Source organism: Mytilus trossulus, chromosome 2 (genome assembly GCF_036588685.1).
Source record: "Mytilus trossulus isolate FHL-02 chromosome 2, PNRI_Mtr1.1.1.hap1, whole genome shotgun sequence".
Taxonomy (NCBI): Eukaryota; Metazoa; Mollusca; class Bivalvia; order Mytilida; family Mytilidae; genus Mytilus; species Mytilus trossulus.
In genome coordinates this window covers 54,588,167-54,604,977 of record NC_086374.1, presented here as the reverse complement: position 1 = coordinate 54,604,977, position 16,811 = coordinate 54,588,167, and the positions used below count along the sequence as shown (strand labels likewise).

The window sequence follows — 16,811 nt, the reverse complement described above, 5'->3', positions numbered from 1 at the left end:
AAGATTTTTCCCCCTTTTCATATCCGTGTCTTCTATTTTATTTCAAATTCCTTCACATACAAACTAGTCTTCCATCATTTGAACATATAAAAGTGTAAACTTAAGTGTGATAGTGGAAATGAGTATTTTGGGGTTAATAGGCTGTGTTTCATGTCAAATGAAAGTATTAAACATCCTGGTGCATTTATTTAAAGGTTGTTAAAAAGCGTTCAGATTTAGTGTGTAATTTTCAACAACAAAAAGCATGTGTCTTAATCATGTAAATTGTTATTGTGAACATAAAAACAACTTTGTTTAAGAAGTTTTTTTTTTTTCTTTATTATTGAAAATAGAGACTTTTCAATTAAAACCTACATGACCTATACACATCATTGCATCGTAAAATGATTTTTAATTTATAAATGGTTACAACTAATTGCAATTCAACAACTGTTAAATAACACCATAAACGCAGGGGTTCAAATTTGCTTTTACAATGTTTTAAGAATGAAAGGTACATGACTTTGTGAATTATCAAGTTTAATGTCCCAACTTAAGAACAACCATAGGTCCTGTATACAATTTACAGCATCAAAGTACTAAAGGCTGAAAGGTTAAGTACTTTTGTAACAAACGAAAATATAGTATCTCAGAAAAACAATAAGTCTCGGACGACATTTCATTACTAATTTGAACCCCTGCAACACCTTAGAAGTAACATTAGTTTAAGGTTTAATCTAACTGAATTTTAAGGTAAAGACCAATGGCACCAATTTGGGTTGTGATATATCCCACAAATTATTTTTTTTTAACGGATTATTTTCTTTTTTGTATATATCATATAACATTTTTTCTATAGTTTTAATACAAATTCAAACTACCTCTCCCTCTTCCTCTGATTGGCTTTTGTTGAGCAGTGGTATCAGGTCTTCCTGACTCAACTCTATTTGTCAAGGTGCTGTTGTATTGTTGTGGTGTTTCTACAACGGCAGCAGCTTGTCTTTGGTCATACTGCCTAGACCATCCATCTGGGGGTCTGTTTTGTGGACTTAAAGTTCTTTTTTCTGGTTTGTGTCCTCTTGTTCTCCAATTGCCTTCAGGTGCTTTCATATGTACAGGTAAAACTCTCCACTCTCCACCTTGAAATTCTTTGAGTAAAACACATTCAGGAATAGAATATAAAAGCTCTTTAATAGACACAAAGCCAAGTCTATTAAATGAAAACATCGAACCAAAGCGCTTTGAATAAGCAGTATCTAAATGAGTTAACGGTAAGCCATTGGAATAGGATCTAAATAGTTCTGATATGTTATCTTTTATATAACGAGGCAAAGAAGGCGTCACTTTATATTGCTGCCTTCTAGGAGGTGGCCCTCTCCTCATTGTGGCATATTTGTTCTTGTTTGGAATTTTTTGTTTAGACACAAGTTTTGCAATGTGGCGGGTTGTGTCATCTGGGATAACTTCAAGACACATCATTCCCTTTCTATAAGTAATCTGTAAAACATCTGTCATGTCTCTTAACAGGTCTTCAAGATTGGAGTACCCAAGTTCCCTAAAGGGAATAGGTTTGTCCATGAACTGATGAAAATCTCTCCTTAGTTCATCAATTGTCAGGGCTGCAGGACTTGACATCAATAAGGCCCTAATCTCCTTGGCAATTTCATGCCTTTTATTTGCAATGTCAGTCATATTGAGTGTTTATTTTCAGTTCTTTCGCGCCAGCCTATCAAAAATAAATTTTGCTAACTTCCATGTGGTTGTAGAAAAATTATGTCCTACTGGTTCCCACACTGAAATGCAAAAAAATACTGATTTAGGACTAAAATTATACTATGATTTTATTTTAAATGCAAAATTTCAAGTAAATGATATTATTTATTGAATAGACAAATCTTAATTTAAGTCGGAGACCTTGTTTTATATGTTCATTTCTGTACACTAGGAATGGAAATCTTTATTTTAGCAATTATGATCTGGTTTACTGTTTTAAAAATTTTTCCTTTCCCTATCGATACTTTCCTCGATTTTGTTATGTACGGGTACCAACACAACTTATACAATGACAACATCGGGAAGAACTGTGATAAATGCATTTCGATTTACATTACTACGATGTCTGAATGAATTGAAGAGAAGAAAATTACATCCACGTGAATGCGTTCCACATCATGAAAATACATCAAAATTTTCCAGGTATGCAAAAATGCAATTGATAGGAAGGGTAGCATGAAAATGTGGAAAATACAACTAAACAACTGACCTGTTGCCAGTGTTGGTGTTGGGCTACTGTATTTTCATAAACTATATGTCTAAAGGAAGGAACTGTTTTGCTGCTAAGCTAATAGTTATTTGCAGCAAAGCTGAGTCGTTTAGTAATGACAAACTTCAAATTATACCAAACAACTATAAAGTATAAAAATAGTATTTTACAAAAAAATAAATGAATAAAGTCCTATATAAAATGAATCCATGATATCTCGGCCTATAACAAAATCGGACTATAACAAACTCGGCCTCCGGAAATCGGACTATAACAAACTCGGACTACTAGAAGAATTTAAGTATAATGTTGGTTGTTGTTGTTATTGGAAATTAATTTTCAATTCTTAATTCAAAATGATTTTTTATCTTTAATTTATTAAATAATTTATTTTTGAACATTTTTGATGGGGATAAAAAAAATATGTTAACAAGATATATTTAAAAATAAAAACACCAAAAAAAATCTTTTTGATATTTATATTGAAAATTTACCACTGATTTGTCTTTGCAGTATTAATTGTAATAATGTCCCTCTCAGAATAAATTGTTATTATATGCATATCTTAATTGATTATGACATCATGCCACGTGTATAGTTGACACCTTTTTAATCACCATAGGTTAAACAAACAACTGGCACATGTACTGTTGACACCTATCTAACCACCCAAGTACCTGTTATTACACGGAATTGGGAACTAAATGTCCAATTAAAAGTAATTGTAATAAGTTTATTGCAAATCAGCATATAATATAATGCTATAGCATCAACAACATATATAATATAGTAAGCGACATAATATAAATGAAAACAGAAAGCAAAATAATAACACAAAAAAAAACAAAAAAAACCCACCACACATTAAACAGATAGTACCATATATAATCTACTTTATCAGTTGTGACCGTAGTTTCCAGTTTTCATTTAACAAACAACAAAGTTTTAATACCAAAGTCCTTGAACTTGTTTGAATAAGTGATAAACATTTTGACATATTAGGCCAAGAACAATAATATTTAGGCAAAAATCTTAAACGCAGATGTCTATAGGCTGGACAAATCATTACAAAATGATATTCATTTTCAATAGCTTTCATATTGCAACATTGACAAAGTCTTTCATTATGAGGCACATTATTATATCGTCCAGTTTCAATGTTGAGTTTAAGTGAACCACATCTAAGTTGTGCTAAGAGTTTAACATTGACATCAAGAAGTAAATATTTTTCTAAACAAAAGTCAATTTTGAACATTTTCAAAATATCCAATTTTTCACAATTGAACATACTAGAACGCCAGCTTTGTATAAACTGATCATAGAGGCGTAGTTTCAAAACATCATATGAAAAAAATACATTTTCTTGGTTATACCATAAAAAATTATAACCAAGATCATTTAACAAGGTACGACCATTTGACGCCCAGTTTGTTTTACCATTCTCAGCATCATTAACCAACATTTTATATACATCAAATACAATAGGAGGTTTCTTGGCAACAATTTTCAACCAATATTTAAGTATTCTTTGTTTTCTAATAATATACATTGGCAAATGTCCAAGTTCACCGATAACAGCACAAATAGGTGAATTTTTACCAACTTTAAGTACAAATCTACAAAATTTATTATGAACCTGTTCAATGTCCTTGGCATGATGAAATGCCCATATCTCAGAACCGTAGCTTAAGATCGATCCAACAAGACTATCGAACATTTCACATTTCTGTTGAGTTGATATGTACAGCATCTTAAATGAAATAAAGAGTGACGCAAGAGCTTTATTAGCTTGCTGGGATAGTCTCTTTTGGGTTTGCTGAAATTTTCCGTTATAGTGAAATAAATTCCCTAAGTAAACAAAAGAGTTCACAACTTTGAGCTCGTGCTTGTCATAATACCAACTGTGATTGACTTGTTGCCATCCATTACGGAATACAATTATTTCAGTTTTATCTTTGTTCATTTCAATGTTCCATTTTGAACAATATTTTAGAAGTTTATCAAGAAGTCAATACCCATGTTGAAAATGATAATGGATTTTTTTTCATGTTATTTTATAGAAGTATTTGGTAAGATCAAAGAAATCTCTGTTGTTTTTTCAATTTTACTCCAAATCTATTTTTGGATACATGTATAATAAATGTTTGCCTCGGCTTGCCTTTCTAAAAACATTGTATCTGTTTGATGTGACCATTTGAATATAATTACTTTTCAATTGCTGAATCAATTACAGATTAGTGAAATTGTTAAGAAGCCATTCACTGTCAATCAAATTTGTCTTTGTTTATTTACTAATCATAAACACCAAGGATTAAACACAATAAAAACAAGAACACACGCCAACCATTAGCATTTCTTTTGTCAATAAACATCATAAATCACAATAACATTTCTTCAAGTATAAGTTAATTACCCTCATCTAAACATATCTAATTCAACTCATATAACAAATATTAATCATTTCTATATACGATCTTTTTTATTCAAAAATATTCATTATAATCCATAAATTCGTATATAACATGTATAATTTTAATATATAAGATTTTTTTTTATTACAGTAAAAAAAAACAATCTTCTAATCGTAGTCCGAGTTGGTTCAATATATTTCTGCATATGAATAATGGTAGGCCGAGTTTGTTATAGTCCGAGTTAGTTATAGTCCGATTTTGTTATAGTCCGACTTTGTTTTAGTCCGAGTTATCCAGCAGCGTATAAAACTACACAATCAATCCCAATAGACAACTTTCAAGTTCGATGCATTCCGTCAAAAACTTTGGTTTTAGTAAAAGTCACACGTGCATTTACATTTAGCAAATGTTTAGGTGCGTTGTGATTTCCATTTCAATGTTGAGCGAGTGGTTGAAAAACTATAAAACTCTATTGCATCAATTATTCGGCAAATTAAATTCTCATAATTTAGAATCAGCACCGCTGTCCTTAGGGAATTGTGATTAAGTACCTACTGAACAAACTTTATTTTTAGTTTATCCTGCACAATGATGATCACTAAGACGCTTGCTGAACGTTTATAGTGCAGGGATACAGGTGAGCCCCTCTATCTGGTACATTTATATGACGTCACAAAGGGGCATATAATTGACAAGTTTTTTCAGGTGACGGATGAATTCGAAAGTGGTCTATTTGAAGTCTTATACTGTATACATTCTTTGTCTGTAATTTCGACTTCGTCCGTGTGAAATTTGACTGAACAATAAGCAATGATAAGGCGCCAATGTGAAATATAAACATGGGAATTTAAAAAATCATAGCAAATTTGTTTTTATCACCATTTTCATTAAACCAACACTACATGTATGTGATAGAAAAAAGATAAAGCTTTTAAATTGTATGTCAATGTCACATCTAACACATGTAGTTATTTAACTCTTACCAGAATACGGTGTGTTGGTGTATTTATGGACATGATGGACACACTACTTAAAATTTTGAACATGTTTCGAAATAAAATCATTTACATTGTACCAATAACATTCAGCATTCGTAAGAGGGTTCTTCACGGTAAGTTCGACCATATTTGATAGGATGCAGATTTTTTTAGAAAGAGGTGGAAATAGTATGAAAGTATGGAACTTTTACGTTGAAAGACCAATTGATTTTGTCTGATTATTTTTTTATTTATTTTTTTCTGCCCAATTTTTTCTTACACTGTTTTGTTTTGTTTCAGAAGATGTAGCTTATTTGTTTTTGTATAAACGCTTTCAAACTAACCCTGTTTAGCCAACACTTTTCTTTGTTAGAGTTATCCCCCCCAAACGCTGTTTTTCTTGTTATTAGATCTCCTTCGAATTCACAACTGTAAAAGAAAGCAAATGATTTATTTTTTCAAAGTGCTCATTATACTCATATAGGACATGTAAGATGTTACATTTTACTTTGACCTAAGCTATCTGGAGAAGCTATATGATAATTATTCCCCTTTATGCATTTGATATTAGTGATGCCTTTCTAACTGATAAACCATAAGTTATAGAGACCAAGGACCCAATCATCTTTTGATTTGAGGTCCTGGTTCAAAAAAAGAGAAAATTAGGTCAAGGTTTGAGGGAAATTGAAATATTGACCATATTTTGATGGAAAGATTTTTTTTTAGAATAAAGGAAAGGATGAACATGATGAAGGTGAAAAAAATTGGAATGGGGGACAATTTTTCCCATTTCAGATATATCAGAAATTAAAAAAAAAAATCAAATATTTTTTTTAGGTGGGGGATTATTATTCAACAGCATGGTGTATTGTACAAAAGCCAAAAAAATAGGGGTAAACTTCTTTTTTTTTGGGGGGGGGAGGAGGGAATGAGAGATTAATTTGCAACAACATAGTGTATTGCACAAATGCACAGAAATGAATATAAATTTAAATCATATAACCAATTTGAAGTTCTTTGACTACAGTTATTCTGTGTCAGAAACCTATTATGTGTTAAAAATTTATTTACAATTGAAATTCAAACCCGTATCAAGCGTGAATATTGTGTCCCAACTTTTCAGGGTTGGACATCTGCGGTCACATCCAGCTGCACTCAGCGAAGCAATTTATTAATTGCCTGTATATCTCTATATAACCTACATGTATTATGTATTTCAATATCCAGATACAGCTCAGTGCAGGTACATGTAGTTGAGTTCTAAATTCATACAAAATTTCATCAAAATTTGATAAATAGCATGTAGGTGTATTTTGTCTTTAAAAAGCAAAGGCAGATTTAGGGTTAGGGCCAGGGTGTCCAAGCCACCTGTATGGAGCTATATTTATGGTTAAAGCAGACTTTTTACCTGTTCATTGCCTAGTTATTGTTTTAGCAGAATGTTCATCTGCAACAAAATACATGATATAAATCATTAAATGAAAGTAAAATTAAGAATCAACTTTATATTATTACATTTTTTGTATATTAGCACAAGTACTACTAAAGTAAAACAAATGAATTATTCATTCAATACAAAATTAGTACATGTAGTTTAATGTTAAATCAAGCTTATTTCTCTTGTAGACATCAGATATTAATCATGTATTGCCTTTATGATGTATTATACATGTATATATTTATGGAATGACTGTTTCTGCAAAATCTCAGAAGTTTTACAAAGAACCAAAGAGTAACACATGCAACAAACATCCTTAAAACATCTACATTGACTAAGACAATACATTTATAATGTGTACAGATAATACATTGTTAAAGATAAAAGATGCACATGAAAAGATACATTGTAAAGATTTTTCAAAGACAATTTAAAAATGAATTGGACACTATCATGACTATCTATTTTTAACTTTTTTTTATTCAAGCGTCACAGATGAGTCTTTTGTAGACAAAACGCAGGTCTGGCGTAAACACAAAATTTCAATTCTGGTTTCTATGATGAGTTAATTTAAATAATCTTTAGATGTTATCCGGGCTGGTTGCTGACTATTCTTTCGATATAACTGTGCAAACAGCACTTGCCAAATTGTACCCTGTTCTAACCAGAAAACATTGAAAAACATACCTTGTTCTAAACAGAAATATTATTGAAAAACATACCCGGTATTAGATACGCTCAGAAAAGTATACCCTGTTCTAGATGGTATAAAATAGATGCTGTTCTAGAACAGGTTCTAGACTATATCTTAAACAGTTAAATAAGTGTTCCTGTTCTAGACAAATACTTTGTTTAAAAAAGACACTGTTCTCACCAGCAGGGCACAAAGAAGTGACCCTCAGGACATGAAAAAGGGATCCTGTTCTAACCAGCTGAAAATGAAAAAGCAACCCTGTTTTGAGGCACAATCCTACCACTAACATGACTAAAAATATAGGAAGTAACCCCACCGGGAGATGTGATCCTTGAGTTAGCATTTAAAAATGTCATTTTAAAATTATTGTTTCTTTTACAGAACCAGTTCCTTGTCAACAATTGTTTCTTCTTTTGGATTAATTGGTGTATCAAGATGTTTCCTTGGATTTTCAAGCAAAACAGAAGAAGACCCTATTGTTATGAGTATAAAACGGGCAAAACTGGCAGCCATGCGAAATGAAAATCAAGCTGCAGAAAGAATTTATCATGAGGCTCTATACGACATAGAGAATAAATTCAAAAGCAAAGAAATGGAGAGAGAAGAATACTTTAATGCAAAAGTGACAGTATATGACGATTTGGCTAATATAGCTTTAAATCAACGACAATTCTCAAAAGCTGAGGTTTTATATAAAGAAACAATGAAAGCTTGCCTTCAAAAGGGAATGGAAAAAACCAGTAATGCTTTTGTTGAAATAACCATTAAATTAGGAAGTCTTTATGCAATGACAAATAAAGATGAAATGGCAGAGATGGGATATCGAGAAGCAGTTAAAATTATGGAAGTGAAGGTCAAGGAAAATCCAGAGTCTGACAACAATACATATGCCTTGCTTGGTCTTGCTCTAGAAAGTTATGGCCGATTCCTAATGTATCATAAAGAATTGGCAGAAGCCCAACCATTACTTGTTAGATCAGAAAGTATAGCTAGGAGAGTTTTAGGAGAAGAACATCCACAGAGAATAGTTCTTTTAAATGACATTGCTACTGTACAAATTATGCAAAACAATCTAAAAGAAGCAGAGTCAACATTATTTCAAGCTGTTGAAGTTGGGACAGCATCAAATGTACCAGAACTTCCAGCACTTTATTCAAATTTAGGAGCCATATATTTGAGGACTTCGAAATTGAATGAAGCTGAGACAAATTGTGGGATAGCACTGAAAAAAGCAAAAGAAAACAAAAATAAACATGCTCAGGGACAAGCTGAATACTGTTTGAAAAGAATTTTAGAAGAGAGAAAAAAAGGTGTTCAATCAGCTGAATAAGTTTGAAGATTTTATATATTTATTTATTATAGATAAAAGTGATTTGAATAAAAAAAAAAAAATAGAAATGCTAACAGAATTGTTTAAACCAGTGGGATATTCAACCACTTGCCTGATCTTCGAAAGCCCACTTCATTGCCTACAATGTTGGTGTGTCCCCCTTGTTGAGTATGCAAATAGACCCAAGGTGACAACAAGGCCTCTTCCCTGACAAGTTAATAGTTTTTAATATTTAAGTTTATGGTGTGTAACTCTCAACATTCTAAACATTTCTGTCACTGTCAGATTAATCTGCAGATGTTTTCAAGGTTAAGACAAAACTTGCAATTAACCCTATAAATGTTCTTTTCGCCTTGTCAGCCAAGCTGTTCAGTGGCAGATCCAGAAATTTTCATAAGTGGGGGCCCACTGACTGCCTAACAGGGGGCTCGCTCCAGTCATGCTTCAGTGATTCTCTATATAAGCAACCACTTTTTTTCCCAAAAAGGGGGTCCGGTCCCCCCCCTAAATCCGCCTCTGCTGTTTGCAATTCAAATGAACAAACATATAAATATCTAGACTACATTGTACTACATTGTACTTACAAAAAAGATGATTATGGGAAAGTTTGGTTCAAATTGGCCTTGAAGTTTCAGAGGAGAAGATTTAGTAAAAGTTCATGAAAAATGAATGCCAAGTAAAGAAAATTGAAATCTCACCTAGATCAAAATGCGAAGTCAGCACTTTTAATTAAGTAATTGTCAAACTGACTAAAACCTCTAACACCTTAACGAAGACATAGGCTTGAATTTATAGTTTAATACTTATCAAGATTGGAAAGTTGACAAAAGGAAAACTGAAATCCTACATGTAAGTACTGTGTCAACATCAATCTCAAGAAAAAAATCTCATATATCATCTCAAAATTTAAATTCTATGATAAAAATATTAAATTATGGTGCTTGAAATCTTTGTAAAGGAAGGTGCTATGACAACTTTTAAATAGCCTGAGATGCTCACTTTTTTTTTTAATATCTTATGTTAAAATGTTCAACAACGGGCTATAATCCATACTTAGTAAGAAAAATGAAGTTGGATTCATGGGTTATCCGTGAAAGGATGTGTTAAAAAAAATATTTTCATAAATATTTCCTTTGGCAATTTTACACTTTTTTTTTTTTTTTTTTATTTTATTCAAAATCCATCATGTTGAACTTGACCTTCTCGACATAATACTTAATTTTAGATGTTAACGAATAACAAAGTACGTGGAAATATAAATGTAAACTATTTTAATGGTTGATTAGATCAAGGAGGTTATATTAGATCTAATATAACCTCCTTGATTAGATAAAGCTTCTCACACATTTTCTACTAAAAAAACAATTTTCTTAATATATAGCAAAGAATTTATTGACCCAATTTAACTTACTTATAAGTCTAATACACACAAACAAACATTTGCAATTAAAATCAAGAAAAAAATCTTGTAACCTTACAGTAAATTTAGCAGCTATGATTTTTTTTTAATAACACAAAATAATTATTTACAGGTATTAACGGTTATTTTTATTATTTTTACGTTAGAAAGTAACCAGGACAAGAACAAAATGTTTAAGATTTAATCATCTTAGCTTTTGCTTGTAGTACGACTCGGCGCTTCCCTATAAGAAAAACCAAGCCATTAGGCTAACGTGATCCAGAAAATGCATATAAATGACTGAACTAAATTAAAGACAACACCTAGTTCAAATAGAAGTAAAATGGATTTTTTGTATGTTTCTATATATGGAATTACAAATATAAAGAAGGCTTATTTTCGGATGACATATAAAAGTTAAATTCCTATGTTTGACATGCCTTTTTACAAAGTTAAATACACCATGCATTAACACGTTTATAGATTTTATCATGGTTGATAATTTAAACTTACATCTAATATAAGGTTTTACGAACATTACAATGACACAATATCAATATTTTGCTGTTCTAGAGTACATTTTTACAGTAATTTTAATAAAAAGCAATACACTATTTCCAATTTACTGTTGACAATTATGAAGGGCATTGACCCCAATTGAATAAACCCCAGTACAATAAATACGAAGGACAATAAAGGGACATCGAACTCATAAGACGAAAATCATCTGACATGGCTAAAAATAGAAATGGACTAACAGAGAAACAACAATACACAAATCACAACATAGAAAACCAAACACTGTGCAATTGATCACGAACCCCACCAAAAACTGGAGGTGATCTTAGTACTTAGGAATGATAAGCAGATCCTGCCCCATATGTGACAACCGTCCTGTTGATCATGTTAGTACAAACCAAGGCGCATGTCTTATTCGGTAGGTCATATTTAGGGAAAAGGGGACGAAGTTGTAGTTACGACAATTGGAACATACCCATCGTAATCTGTGAAAGAGGAGCGAGTCTATGCGTAAATATGCAAAGCGGCTCTTGCTTTGGATTTATCACCGCAATGCAAATCCAGACTTTCACTATAGGGAACTGAGCATAGTCAGTAAAAGTTAGCTAAACACGAGCCGATTAAAAGGACAACAGTTTTATCAATGAAGTCAGTTAAAAGTGAACATCAGCACGTACAATATTCCAATAGATAATCCAGCGTCATATACGATTGTATAAAATGTTGCAAAATGATTTTCAGATCACACAAGGCATAATTGGCACATTGTTTATGAATTTCGTTCTTGAAACTATTCAGTTTCACATTTGAGTAGGCATTCAAACAGTGATGTTTCGAGTGCCACTGATGAATATTCTATACGCGCTCCTGGAGTACACAATTATAATCCAGGAATCTTTGACGAGGTTCTGATACTGAAAAGATCTAGTTGTCCAAGATACTATAAAGTTTTTCCCAACTTATAATTCGAACACAAACTGACAACGCAAATGCAAAATGTTTGAGATCTGTAGGTATTTGACTAGTTATCAGGGCCTGCCGTTGTTTCGACATGTACGAAAGTTTACTGAATAGAACCCATTCAATTTGAAATTGTTCTAAGTAGTATTCTCGTATAAAACTTTATTTTAAGCTGCTTTCTGCATCTTATAATGTTCTCATTCATCTTGTGTAGTAAATTATAGTTGAACATTTTAAATTGATACACAGTTGATTCATCACTTATACTTTGAAGTTTGGGTGTTTTAAGATTCCATTTTTTGTTTAGCTTTAGATCCAATGGAAAATATAACAATTTAATCTACTCAAGGATAGAACTTCTGAAACATATTTTCACAAATCCTACTCTTCAATGAACAAAACCTGTTGCAAAAAAAAAATCCCGTGTAATTTTACACATGTTACAATTACATCAAACACTATTATTTTTTGGGATTTAAAAACTGCATATGTACTGATATATAATAACTGTTATATTCATCAGTCATTTATTAGGAAGTAACACGAAAAATCACTAAAGAACAAAATGTCTAAGATTTTAATCTTTTTTACTTTTGTTTTGAGTACGTCCTACTGTTTTCCTACATGCATTAAAAGAACACGATACGGAAAAGTTCGCGGAAAAGTTACTACCCGCGTCCCGCAAGTAGAAGTGGAGGAATATCTTGGTGTTCCATATGCATCTCCTCCGACGGGCCATCTACGCTACAAGGTAGGAGAATATTTTGTTATAAAAATGTCAGTATCACCAATTGTCCTGACCAGTTGATATCTGAGTATAAATTAAAAATATATAACCTGATTCTGAAACAAGATTACACAGTCCGGAGAAAATGAGAATAATTTAAAGAGAGCGAATTCACTTCGTCTTGGCACTGTAGTATTGATGTTTCATTTGGAATCATACCACGTCTCTTTTTTTCTAACAATTAAAAAAATTACTTTACGATGACACTTCTTTTAATATAGGGGTTTTGAGAGCTGGAATCCTTTTGCCAAACAACATAAGTAGGGGAGTTTAAAAAAAATCACACAATGTTGTGCAGTTTGGTGGGGTTCGTGTTGTTTATTCTTTAGTTTTCTATGTTGTGTCATGTGTACTATTGTTTTTCTGTTTGTCTTTTTCATTTTTAGCCATGGCGTTGTCAGTTTGTTTTAGATTTACGAGTTTGACTGTCCCTTTGGTATCTTTCGTCCCTCTTTTAGTCATTTACACCCACAACTACAAAAAAGCTAGCGATTCGTTTGTTCATGTTAAAATTGGTAGGATTTTGTTATCGAATATTTTTAATAATGACATAAAAAATGCTGGCAAATATGTGTAGCGCACAATTGAAAATTTATCTCAAATTAACTGACTATGGAAGAAAATTTGAACATTGAGTAATTAGTTTTGGAAATTATATAGATGTATTAGTATACACAAATCCGACGAAAGAGCCACACTTCCTCTTTGTTCGCAGTTAATTAGAATGTTAGTTACAGTCGTTTATAACTTTTTTTAAAGTAATCACAGTCTGATTTATATGATAGTTTTGCTGAGTGTGCATTCGCATTGATATAAAAGAGGGACGAAAGATACCAAAGGGACAGTCAAACTCATAAATCTAAAACAAACTGACAACGCCATGGCTAAAAATGAAAAAGACAAACAGAAAACAATAGTACATGTACACATGACACAACATAGAAAACTAAAGAATAAACAGCACGAACCCAACCAAAAACTAGGGGTGATCTCAGGTGCCCCGGAAGGGTAAGCAGATCCTGCTCCACATGCGGCACCCGTCGTGTTGCTTATGTGATTACAAATCCGGTAAATAGTCTAATTCGGTAGGTCAAATTCATGAAAGGGAAGGGGGTTGTAGTTACGACGTAAGGAACATATCCGATATCATTTGTGAAACGGTTATTCCATAACGGTCAACCAACTCGTGATGGCGTCCGTAAAATTTACGAAGGGATGATTTCAACTTCACCATTTGGAACTCTTGGTTTAATAGCTTCCTTGTGAGCAGTAACCCTCTATCAAGAAAATCATGATAGGAAATGCAAGCACGGGAATATCGTATCAATTGGGCTATAAGACGCGTCAAAATATTTGCTTATCCAACATTCTATATTTAGTCATGATGTGGTTTTTGTAATTCTGATTGGATATTGTTACATGTCTTATCGTTTGTAGTTGTAATTCTATTTTTTATTTTCTAATCGTTTATTGATCACCCAGTTTATTTATATGATTTTAGCAATTAAAGCAACTATGTACATGATTTATTTGTTTTACAGTTTGATAAATAAGAAATACTGACATAGCTAGATAACACAATTCTATATATATATATATATTCTTTTATTAAAGTGCAGCCTGATATAACATTATAATACAATTATGAAACAATATTTTATGTCAGCCAGCCTTCATAGGCTTATGATGCACTGTACCTATAAAATTCCCATAGTTATCTGTTACAATTATCAAATATCAATTTAAATGTACAATAAATAAGTAATTAATTTTTTCTCATTAATGTTTGTGTTCTAATATCAGAAATGTTAGTGATAAATTTTGACACTATTTTAACACCGGCACTGAGTAAAAATTTTAATTTATCCATGTCAGACATGTTATCAAAATTACAGTTATATCTCTGTTGACAGTCCATAAACATGCGATTTCTCTGTAACGAATAGGTAGGACAATGTAGTAAAATGTGTTTTCGTCTTCTACGCTTCCAGTTCTGCAAACTTTACAAAGTCGTCTATCAGCTGGAACTCCCCGAAAACGCCCTTTCTCGATTTCAAGGGGGAAAACACCACATCTCAGTCTTGCAATTGCTGATCTTTCATGGCGTGAAATGTCTGATTTTAGATACGGCTGAACACTGTATGTGGTGTTCAAGTCTCTATACGTGCGGAGTTTTGGCATAGCTTCTACGGCTTTTTCCCATGTGATCTGTTACTTTTGCATTAGCATGTCTTTTGCAAAACTACTAATAAACTTGGTACTAAGTCCATCCGTACATTTCGAGTTAAATAAAGTATCTAGTCCACTTTCGCTCATAATTGATTTTATATTGTTGTACCACGTATCCTTATGATTTCGTGAAAAACTACAGTCCCAAGCATATATTCGTGATGGTAATCTTTCCGAGTGCATATTTACAATACGACACCAAAGCTTTATCATCTGACAATGATTTCGGATGGAGACTGGAATCCATGCCATTTCACCTGTCATTCCCGGTATCGGTGTAAACTTTCCGACTCCTAAGAGAGATCGTATAGCCCTATTTTGCAGTTTGTCTAGTCCTTCATATGATTTAAACCCCCATACTCCAGTACAGTAGGTCATAATTGGGGCGACTGTACTTTCAAAAAGTTTAGTATACGTATCATAATCAAATCCATCTGTACTGTAATATTTCGAAACAAGGGAACCCAAAGCACGACTGCTACCAGTAATCAACTCGTTTACACTGATGTTGTAGTCTACTGTTTCTGACACTGTAAGACCTAGGTAGCGGTACTGTGAAGTATAGTCAACAATTTTCTCGCCAATTTTAAACACATATTCGCTTCGTGCAACTGTAGCTTTCCTTACGTGCAGTACTTTAGTTTTGTCAATATTCACATTTAAGCGCCATCGTCTCGACCAGTTGTCTAACGTGTCTAGTTGTGTTTGTAGGCCAGCGACAGAGCTAGAAATGAAAACTATGTCATCGGCATATAGCAACGTACTGAGTGAAAAGTCATTTTCTAGTAAAACTCCACAGCCCAGAGCGTTTATTTCAGGTACCAGATCATTTATGAATAAGGCGAATAGCGTCGGCGCTAAATTCTCACCCTGACGGACTCCTTTACCAATAGAAAACCAATCTGTATATTGCTCGTTTATGCGGACGCAGCTTTTCAAAACGGAATACATACTTTGGACTGTTTTAAGCATATGCCCGTGAATTCGGCAGTCATAAGTTTGTGCCACAGTAAAGTGTGGTCAACAGAGTCAAAAGCCTTTGAAAAGTCAACAAAGCACATAAATGTTTCCAGTTTGAGTGTTTTTCTGTTTCTTAGAATGGTACATAAGCTGTATATGTGGTCGAGGCATGATCTGAGTTTACGGAATCCATTTTGTTCCTCGCATAAAATATTTTCACTTTCAAAGAAACTCACCATTCGACTGTTAAGAATTGAACTAAATAGTTAAGCGACCGTTGATATAAGACTGATTCCTCTGTATCCGTATGGGTCACGATAGTCCTTTCCAGATTTCAGAATCGGACATATAATTGATTTACACCACGAACTTGGTACTATTCCACTAGTGAAGCACAGATTGAACAATTTTGTTAAGATATGTACTAAGTTTTCGTTTTTAAGAATTTCATTTGGTAGATTATCAACTCCTACTGATTTTCCTGATTTCAGTCTTTTCATGGCACATTTAGTCTCTTCAATGTTAATATCATCGTTTAGTGTAGCATCCGTAACTTTGGTTTTACTTTCATTTAGATCTAGATTATCGATTTCGGCCTCCATTTGCGCATTTAACTGTTCAATGTTGGATATAAATAAGTCATCAACTTCCGTAATGTCTGCTGAAAAAAGCTTCGAGAACTCGCTTCGCCAACGTTCCAGAATTTCGTTTGTGTCATATGAAATTGTTCCATCTTCCCGAAAAACTGAATCAATGTTTTGTTTTGTGGTTTGCGGTCCCAATTTGTTTACTTCCTTCCAAAATTCTTTAGGATTTTGCGTATTTAGTGTTTTTAACTTGTTGCGTTGTTCCGCCTGATACTGTC

At 32.7% G+C, this 16,811-nt stretch overlaps 2 protein-coding genes across 2 annotated transcripts in view; one reads left to right on the top strand and one right to left on the bottom strand.

Moving 5' to 3' along the window:
- Positions 1-1,997, bottom strand: part of LOC134707590 (tudor domain-containing protein 5-like) — a 71,355-nt gene extending 69,358 nt beyond the window's left edge. The window contains exons 1-2 of the mRNA XM_063567495.1: positions 1,894-1,997; positions 861-1,772 (exon numbers count right to left, since the gene is read on the bottom strand). Coding sequence (XP_063423565.1) covers positions 861-1,671 — 811 coding nt within the window. The 5' untranslated portion in view covers positions 1,672-1,772; positions 1,894-1,997. The remainder of the gene's footprint in view (positions 1-860; positions 1,773-1,893) is intronic.
- On the top strand, positions 1,985-9,140 carry LOC134707593 (tetratricopeptide repeat protein 19, mitochondrial-like). The gene is made up of 2 exons (XM_063567502.1): positions 1,985-2,175; positions 8,144-9,140. The coding sequence occupies exons 1-2, from the start codon at positions 2,042-2,044 to the stop codon at positions 9,090-9,092; spliced, it is 1,083 nt and encodes a 360-aa protein (XP_063423572.1). The 5' UTR covers positions 1,985-2,041; the 3' UTR covers positions 9,093-9,140.
- The last annotated feature ends 7,671 nt before the right edge of the window (positions 9,141-16,811 follow it).